Source organism: Poecilia reticulata, linkage group LG4 (assembly GCF_000633615.1).
Source record: "Poecilia reticulata strain Guanapo linkage group LG4, Guppy_female_1.0+MT, whole genome shotgun sequence".
NCBI classification, from domain to species: domain Eukaryota; kingdom Metazoa; phylum Chordata; class Actinopteri; order Cyprinodontiformes; family Poeciliidae; genus Poecilia; species Poecilia reticulata.
Genome location: NC_024334.1, coordinates 8,907,316 through 8,917,347, shown reverse-complemented (window position 1 = coordinate 8,917,347; position 10,032 = coordinate 8,907,316). Strand labels below are relative to the sequence as shown.

The 10,032-nt window shown below is 38.9% G+C and overlaps 1 protein-coding gene across 1 annotated transcript; it reads right to left on the bottom strand.

Annotated features, from left to right (window-relative positions):
* Positions 1–642: 642 nt before the first annotated feature.
* On the bottom strand, positions 643–9,902 carry cyldl (cylindromatosis (turban tumor syndrome), like). The gene is made up of 15 exons (XM_008406743.2): positions 9,596–9,902; positions 8,922–9,389; positions 7,401–7,673; positions 6,598–6,676; positions 6,346–6,515; positions 5,675–5,837; positions 4,655–4,796; positions 4,384–4,494; positions 4,199–4,290; positions 4,050–4,113; positions 3,834–3,966; positions 3,334–3,442; positions 3,142–3,260; positions 1,638–1,851; positions 643–1,564 (listed from the first exon to the last, which is right to left on the bottom strand). The coding sequence occupies exons 2-15, from the start codon at positions 9,357–9,359 to the stop codon at positions 1,380–1,382; spliced, it is 2,292 nt and encodes a 763-aa protein (XP_008404965.1). The 5' UTR covers positions 9,360–9,389; positions 9,596–9,902; the 3' UTR covers positions 643–1,379.
* Positions 9,903–10,032: the final 130 nt, after the last annotated feature.

The window sequence follows — 10,032 nt, the reverse complement described above, 5'->3', positions numbered from 1 at the left end:
CTCCTGCTTTCAATGGAGCAGTTCACAGCAGTACAGCAGCCGGGATGAGGGTCAGTGCCCTCAAATCTGAGACCATGTGTTTTAACTGGACAGGGTGTTTTAACTGACACAACGCTGCTCCACGTTGTGTCAGTCTAAGACATGAAATCTCAATGTAATATGCAGAAGTTTGTGGTTGTGATGTGAGAAAGTGTAAAGGGTGTGAATACTTTTGCAAGGCAACGTAGTTTCTCTTTTAAATGTTGTGACAGAGTAGATTGTGTGTTGGACACAATCTGCAGTACTGTGTCCATCTCCAGGATCAGGGGTTTTCCTGCAGAAATGAGGGCGTTGCTCCGCTTTGTTGCAGCAAAGCAGCAGCTGAGCTGAAACGGAAAGTTCTGGATTTACCGGTTCTTCAGCATGTCAAACCCCAGTTATGGTCACGTAAATCATGACCAAAACAAGACTGAGATAACAACCAGTTCAACTTATATTGATTAATTAGCTGTACAGTTAGGGTCAGTATCTCCATTACGTGGTGGGGAACATTGAAGCAGTGCGGATCCACTTCTGCATCAAAAGGAGATAAAACTTCACATTAAAACCTCAAGCAGCACGTAGCATCACATTTTCCACTTTGTAAAAAAAGACAAATACTGATCCTTTCAGAAATCTACATTTATTTAACTAGATTCAATGTAATATATAACAATAAGAGGAGTTTTACATATATTATGAATAGAAAAAGTTCACCATAAAGGTCTTAGCAGCTATTCTAAGTGCAGTTTCCTCAACTTTATAGTATATCCCACATTACATTTACACCAAAATATAGAACTTCTCAGAAAATCAGAACAAAAAGAAAACAATTTTTACTCTTGTAGTTTATACAAAAATAGTTCACTTTTGGAAAGAAAATGAACAAGATTTACTGTACTATATGTTGTATTACAGCATTTGAAAAACATTGTGAATTATGTGTCCTTGGTAAAATTTGGTCTGAAATAATTTTTTGATCATACTGTGCACTCATGAATACTACAAAATTTCACCAGCAGATAAATATTATATTCAAATATTCCATATTAAGAAGTCATTTGTTTTTTTTGTTTCTTTTTTTCTCCTTTAGTGCAAAATTGCACCCGTAATTCCTGTCAGTTTGTCCTTCATTCATACATACAACAAAAGTCAGTATTACTACAACTTATTCAAGCTTGAAAACATTTACCTTGGATTAAGAGTGAAAATGCTCAAGGGAATTCTTTTACGTTTGCAAATATACAAAACAAATTTACAGTTTGTGTAAGTTTCTACGCAGAGCCATGTAAAACTGAAGCTATGCAGCAAAAGGAAATAGTAAACAGCAACTGGCTTTCCAGAAGCAGTGAAGTGTCCCCTCAGCGATAGAGACACATGCTCGTACTCCGGTACAGGTACATGTAGGCGTCGCAGAAGAGACGCTTGGCCACACCTTTCATGTCCCGCGGCACCTGATTGGCCAGCTCGGCTGGAGACATTTCCAGGTACATTCCAACCTCAGGACAGGCTTGCACCTCGGGGATGTTGAATCCGTCTCTCTCTCCTAAGAACAAAGAACAAACCAAATAAGGTTTCTCTCCTTTTGGAGAAATGTTAGGCCAGAACTCGACGCCCACCTTCTCTATCAGCCATGCTGTCGAAGAAGATCCAGTCACGTGTGTTTGGTCCGTGTTTGACAAAGGACACATAGTGGCTTGTCTCGATGCAGAGCACAGCGAAGAGCTCCAGGCGGTCTCTGGTGAGCGAGTGGGGGATGCCGCGGTCGATGTAGCCTTTGGGGACTTCCAGGGCTGCAGGCCGATGGGAGAGGCGCTGAGGGTGAGAGTGCACCTGGGGAGAAATACAGACTTTAATGGAAAAAAAATCTAAATCTGAAACACTCATTATAAGATAGAGTCTAACTGAGGAAAATCTGTAAAAACTCCAACTACTCAGTTGCAGCAGATAACCCTCAAGTTGACTGCTGTAAAATAAGCCAACAAAAGCGCACATACAAAACAAACCAACAAAACAATATTAAACCATTTTACTCTAAAAATATTAAGAGTGGTGTTAGGGTAGCGCCAATAATTTATAGATTCTCAAAAAGTTTCACTCTGGTTTTAAAGCTCTTCACATCACAGAAACTGTTCTTTTAAACAATTTTAATGTTTTTTTATGAGCTACTGATTCAGGACACCACCATTCTGCTGCTTAAAAACCTCACAGCTCTAATAAAATGTACCTCAGTTTTCTAACCTTCTAGGTGAAGCATTGATGCTTCACAGAAACTCAACTAGAATAGTTTAGGTCTCATCTTTACCTCAGGACATTTTCTGCAGGACATGAGATGCAGACATGAGCGGTTCTCTAAAGGGGCAGTATCATGTCTTTTCCAGACACATTTTATAGCACCACCAAGTATGTTACCTTGAGTTGTTATGAAAATGCTGTGTACTGTATAGCAAACATAACTTAGAAGAAACTTGTAATTAGACTTTGTAATTTTAACCCTTAAAATTGGACCCGGGAAGCATGTAAGTGTTCATCATAAACACATAATATTGTCACGTACCACAAAAAGCACCCTCAGCACTAAAAAGAAAGTGACTTGGACAAGGTCACACCACATGCAGGTTGTGTAAAACTAAGAGAAAATATGTTGTGCATCCACCTAAAGATGGATGTACAGTTGCTCTTGAACTACAAGACCACAGATACTGTATGTCAACGATTCCCACTAACTCAGACAAGGCGCAGCTAAGTACAAAGTTCAGTGCAACTTTTACTGTGAGTCATCAGCGACCATCAAATGAAGTCAAAAAGCTAGCTTTAATACAAATTTATAGAGTGTATTATGCTGATGCTCATTGCTATCACATTGTGTGTTCCAAACAAGAGCAGGTAGTGAGAGTGTAAATCACCTTCAGCGAATCAAATTAAATCATAAAGTTCCTACAGATTCCTGGCATTAGTATCTTTTCCACGCTGCCACTTGAAAAAGAAACCACTTCATGTTTTACTTAGTTGACTTACAAGGTATGTTGTATTTTATCATTTCATTCACATAGGATCTTAAAAGRCAAGTGTTTTATAAATAAACTTTAACTTGAACAGAAATGTTGCAGCAAAACCACCAACCTGAGAGGAACATGTCTTGCAGAAGACTTTAAATCCAGTTTGGCTAAAAACTGGGTCTTTAAAACAGTCGGTGCATTCTTCCACTGCCATGTGTCCACACATAATGCACTGCTGAGGACCTGAAACACACTCAGACAATGAGTTTTGCTTACTGTGTTGCATCATGTCTGATCAGATGTGTTTTAATTGTACCCTCAGAGAGGAGGTCGGTGATGTCCAGCTCCAGGGAGGGAATAATTTTGTTGAACATCTTAAATTTCTTCCCAAAGCGCGGCATCTGAAGGATGAGGCAGGACGGCACCTGAAGTTTAAGAACAGAGAAAAAGGCAAAGAGGAGTGCTGAGTAAAACGTTTAACTGAGGCACCTAGTGGTGGAAAAGGAGCAGGTCGGAAAAGGCTGAAATTAAAATATCTGAGCATTTATTGGTAAATGGACTGAACTTATATAGCGCTTTATTCAATCATTTTTGACCACTCAAAGTGCTTTACACTAGAGTCACATTCACCCAAATGCTCACACATTTATACACCGATATGCAGCTCGGTAGGCAATTTGGGGTTAAGTGCCTTGCCCAAGGGCACATCGACATGTGGCAGGAGGAAGCTGGAATTGAACCTATAACCTTCCGATCACAAGACGACTACTCTACCTTCAGCGCCACAGTCGCCACTAAAGAAAACAGAGAGCCCACCTCTGCCAGTTTGAGTCCTTCACTGTGGAAGGAATGTTCCAGTAGCTGTTGGACTGTTGGCAGAACCAGGCTGTGGTTCTGGTCCAGGAATATCTGATAGCAGTAGCTCTCCTGCACTTTGCCAGCAGCCGATCTAAACAGAGAAGGACAAAAGAAAATAGTTCTATCTGAAGTTTGGTACAGTTAAATCATAGAAAGGAAAATGTGAAGGAATACAGCTTCAGCAGAGGCTCCAGGGCAAGAATGTGGTGCATCACAATGATGAGGAACTCCTCTGGATCTGAAACAGACAAGTTACATCCGCACATTGAGTTTTAATCTCAGTACCAAATTGGATCTTTTAGGAGCTTGAGGATCAGACTGACCCTTCTCATCCGTGGTGAAGGACTGACAGTAGCCATGTTTCTGCAGCTGCTCTCGAAACCTCATGATGTGTCGCCCCTGAACAAATCCCTTACTGCAAATGGAACACGAATTATTATACACTGCCTTCCCACAGCAACACAAACAAAAGATGCAAAAGAAGACACACACATACACACACACACACCTGCGGAGCGGGTTGACAATGTTATGGAGCAAAATTCTCTGGATTGGAGCATCCTGAGGATTTGTTGCTTTGAACAACATAGAGTCCAACACAGAGGAGCAGGAAAACAATCTGAAGGCATCAAAGGAAAAGTTCAGCTATTTTCAACTTTTACATATTTCCAGACACTATAGGCAGCCTTTATTTTTACTTTGCTACAAATAAGTCTTTATCCAGTTCTATAGCAGATTTTTAATCATGTATTTCATAATTATAAATGTATGATTCTGACCCAAAGAGGGCAGAGTCCATGTAGCAGGAGTTGCAGTGTCCTTGGATTCCCTTCATTCGTCCAATCAGAAGCTTTTCGACCTGCTCTGTGCTGATTGGAGGAACAGTCTCCAGCTTCCCTTTGTCATGATTTCCATCTTCCTCTGTTTACAAAGAATAACATGATGTCATATTCATCAAATATCCACAAATTATAAGATACAACAGATGTTCAGATCGATATATCTCCATGCAGGTTTTCCTATATGGATTTATTTCAGATAAATGTAAAAGGTAATATAAATATCTTCAATTTTAGTTTATGAAATGGCAACTTGACAGGGGTGAACACAACAGAAAAAAAGGTCTTCGAAACATAGCCACCTTTGGAGTCAAACTAATAAAAAATGTTATAGTTATTTTGAGAATTCTCAAAATAGGAAGTCTCGAAATAAGAAACAGGTTTCAGCTGTATGTGTTGTGACTCAGTCTGAAACATAAAACATCCATTTTCTTACACCCTTGCCCCTCAGTGGGGTCGGGAGGGTTGCTGGTGCCTATCTCCAGCTGACGTTCCGGGCGAGAGGCAGGGTACACCCTGGACAGGTCACCAGTCTGTCGCAGGGCAACACAGAGACACACAGGACAAACAACCACACTCACACCTAGGGGAAATTTAGAGAAACCAATTAACCTGACAGTCATGTTTTTGGACTGTGGGAGGAAACCGGAGTACCCTGAGAAAACCCACGCATGCACAGGGAGAACATGCAAACTCCATGCAGAAAGACCGGGGCCGGGAATCGAACCCAGAACCTTCTTGCTGCAAGGCAAAAACTCTACCAACTGTGCCACTGTGCAGCCCGCAACATAAAACATGATGAATAGAAAATAGAAAATCAATTTGGGCACAGTTTTTTAATTCCACAACTCATTAAACTTGTGTTTTTTTTTAGAACAAACCTATTTATATAAATCATTAAAAGGTTAAAATGACTATGTTATACATCCTGATAAATGCATCCTGCAACTCTGAACTTACCATTTTTATCCAGTTCAGGCATCATGTTGTTTTGGGCTGATATGTTCTGGAAGCGTGAATCGGGACGGCAGGATGTCAGTTTCACAAACAAAGCTCTCTTTGGAGGACAGTCGAAATAACGCTTTCCATAAATGGTTCCATCGCTGACGCCACAGGGTTCCTCCTGCAGACAGTTTCAAAGAAATCAAATCACTTCAGGGTAAAATACTAACAATTATTATTAGAGATGCACAATGGATGAACATCAACATCGAACAATGTTAGTCATTTTTTAACACTTATCTGTCCGATCAGAAAAACTGGGTCACTATTAATATGTTTGGGAATGTGAGAATGACAATGATGCTAAATGTCAAAAGGGTAGCAAAATATATATAATATATAGAATATACTATCGGCCCAAATTGTATCTAAGCTTCCCTGATAAATGTTTTATTGGTATATCCTTAAACACCAAAGAAATCCCTAAAACATAATTTGTTCTAGATAATAAAAACAGTAACTCCAGCAAAGTTTGAAAAACTTTAGTTTTTCTGTTTTTACACAAATATGCTCGGATATTTCACATTTTACAGGTTTAAGCCATGTTCCATGTTAGATTGAAATTACAGCCATCACTGGCCTTGTTCACAGTTTAATCTAAACCTCAACACATCAGCAAATAGATTTACCAGCTCAAGTCCAACCATCGCATCCTCACGGCCGGGTAGTCTGCCGAACCAGCGGATAATTCCATACGAGTTCCCTTTACCTAAAGTCACCTCAACCACAGAGTTTAGACTTATGCTCAGATCAGTGGGAGCTTCCACAGGGGGAATATCGACGTCCATGCTTTCAGACCCTACAGTGTGTAGAAAATATCGTAATCAGATTGAACGAAAGTGGAGAAAACAGATATAGAAATACAAAGACACAGCTCAAACCTGAAGGAAATTCTCCTTTGTTAACCATGTAGAATGGAAGCTTAATTTCTCCCCCTCTTTTTCCATTCGCATCCTTGTCCTAAAAACACAGAAAACACAACATCAATATCTTGTAAATAGCTTCAATAATAAAAAAGGTTGCAAATTTATTGTAAACTCTAAAGCAGCGGGTTTAGCAAGCAGTGGCAATTTAAGGACTGTCTGGAGTGAAAAGTCAATTATGCCACTAAAGTTTTGTTTTGATTTTCTGCATGCATAGTCAGAGGGTGTCCTCATCTGCTGATGACAGTGTAAACAACGTCAGACTTGTGAGGAAAATTGTCCTAAATCACCAGGGAGTTGGTTCAAGGTCAACATTATGAATCTGTTTCTATGTTTTAGCTAAGAAACTTGAACTGTATATGATCATTGCTTGTCTAAAGTTAAACCACACATACCTTTAACTATAGATTTAACTATACTGATATTATTAAATCTCTATTTGAATAGATTTAACTATTCAATTTATTTTGGGTTAGTTTATGTATTGCGAGGCAAAATCAAAACTGATATTGTCAGAAGGAACTTTACAAAACTATCCGATGTAATTTAGATGCAGAAAATTACACCCTCTAGATCCCATAGATTCAAAGTCAATCATATAAATTGCAGGTGGAGCCAGAGTTTTCCATAAAAGGTCAAAGGACTACTTTCAACATTTACACTCATAGTGAAATGAAAGTTTGTCTCCTTTGAACTCTAGGTCTTATTTTGCATGTGCCTCGGGTTTATGTGAATACACGTCTTTCAAATTATATACTTACTGTGGAGATCTGCACAATAGGTTGTCCTTCCTCTTCCTGAATGTCTAGTACTATCCCATAGCGATATTTGCCATCAATGAAGAAATATACGTTGTCTCCAGGAAATATATCTTGCTGTTGAGTGTGGAGCTTTGCCATGGAAGGCGACAAAGGGGTAGAAACTAAAGGCTTCACTCTGAAGAATGGGGCAAAAACACCACAGTTTTTCTCACATTGGAAAAATGTCTTATATCCAAAGGTTCCAYCGGTTTTTCCCTTCCCTTTGTCTGGTTTCTTGAGAGAAAAGACGGCAGAAATGAGATACACAGAGATAAATATACAAGAACATTGTCTAGTCACAAAAAATTTCTCAACATAAATATCATTTTAAGGCAGTTCAACTTTAGGTTTGTTGGAATTTCATGTTGCTCAGATCTCAGAAAATTGTAGGTAAAAAATATAAATATATACATATATCAAGCACAGCTGGAGCAGAAAATATTAACACACCAACACTGGGCATAATATTTATTCTGAAATTTGAGTACTTAGTAGCTGAAACAAGCTGCCAGATGAGGAGACATCTACATAAAATAAGCTCTGTTCTCAGCTTTTAGCCACTAAAGGGCAAGTTGACTAAGTAATGGAGAAAATGAGTAATGTTTTTCTTTACTGCTTATGTTCATGTGTCAGAAATTGAGGCACATAGAACAAGCATTTCCTGTCAAACATGACACAAACTGTATTTCAGTAAATTGCATAAATCATGTAAGGAAAATCTGCTTTCAGTTGAAAMCCCTAATCTGCAAGCGCAGTTACAAATAAGTATTTTCAATTTTAAAGTGAATATATGTCCTGTCAGTGCCACTGAGCCTGATTACTTGTAGGAAATTGAAAGCTGAATAAACTTAACTATAAACAGCATGTACAATTTCATTCAGATCAAATCTTTTGGTCCGTATGGACCCCAAATTATATTTCTCTGATAATACTTATAAAAAACAATTAAGTACTTAACACAAAAACTAAAATATTTTTGCACTTAATACGAATAAAAAAGTACTGCAAGGCAAGATCATTGTCACCGTCCTTGTGTCCAAAGATGCAAACGTTTGTTAGCTTGCAGCTCTGAAACATAGAGGTGAGTGTTGAAGCAAACCACGCCACGATGGAATTACAAAAATGATTGTAAAGAAGCAAGTGACGCCTCTCATCCTTGGAAGGTCATTTTCAAACTAATTTTATAGAGGAAATTATTGTGTTACGAATCTGAGGACATTTTAAAGAGCTCCTAGTAAATTTCCTACAAAAAGAGTCTGACAGAAAGCAACTTCATAAGCAATCAAAGCCTTTTGGGGTTCATCCTTGCTCAACACCAGCAAAATGTTACATATAAGATGTTAGTCTGAAGTTGTCTTTCTGTTAATTTTCTATTATATTTATGTAGTATTAAGTATTTGTAACACCAGTGCTTGTATTTTTTATGTGCTCACGTGAAAAGAGAAAATCTGTTTTATTAATTGGTTTAACTGATGGTCATACCTGTAGTTCAATTCCAAAGAATCTTCCCCTAATGGGACTAAAATAAATTGGTTCCACCACCGGTCCAACATAGCGAATGACGCCTATCAGCATCTCATCTTCTTCTTCCACCGTCACATTAGTTCCCACGGTGAGTCCCAGGGCTGTCTGGACAGCATCTTTGTCTCTGAACCAGTTCAGCCTCTCATCTTCAGGCTCACAGGCTAACAGAAGTTCGGCCTCCTCTAGACTCAGTTTCTCCATGCAGGTCAGGTCAATATCATAAGGCAAACTGCTCGCCGATTTGAAGAACGTGACTGATAACTTTGTGCGACGACCAGGCTGGGAAACATTATTATTATACACGTACTCACGGATGTAACAAATACTTCCAAGGTTGATATGGAGGTATTCGGGTTTTTTGGTTATGATAAAATAAACGTAGTCTGTTGGATTCATGTTGTCCTAGTCTGGATATACAGCAAGGTTCTGAACAGGGACACAGAACAAACAATGGTAAGTTTTAAGTTATTGATTTGTATGGCAACACTGAAGCTAAGTCAATAGCAAGCTGAACCATTAATTACAATACCTGAAACTGCCAGCTAATGTCAAAATAAATAACTTAAAATTAAACACTGGAAAAAGACACCAGTGACTGTTTATTAATAATAACGGCATTTGGTTAAGTTTACCTTGACAACTTTGGAGTTTAACTTCTGCTGCTTCGTCGCACTTTTAGCTAAACGTCCCAGCTCCTACGTAAAGTTTCACTTCCCCTTTCATCCTTTCGTTTCACTTTCTCTACAGCGCAGCTTTCACGGAGGTCCCACGGACATGACACTTTGTGGAAACGTTTAATATATCTTCTAAACAGCTCCCTGTACACCGATGACTTGTTCGTCTAGCGTTATTTGCTGTTAAACTGCGTAAAAACCGTAATATTTAGAGAGTGACATTGTTGTTTTACAATCTGTTGACGCTCAGCGAGAGTTGAAAGTGAAGCCCTCGGTAAAGTCTTACAGGCAAGAAACAACAACAAGGCCCTGATTACTTCTGAGGGGATTTTCCATGGTTGCTTCGGACCAATTTTGTGTGTGGGTCCATTTTTGCTTCCTCCTCTATGTTGACT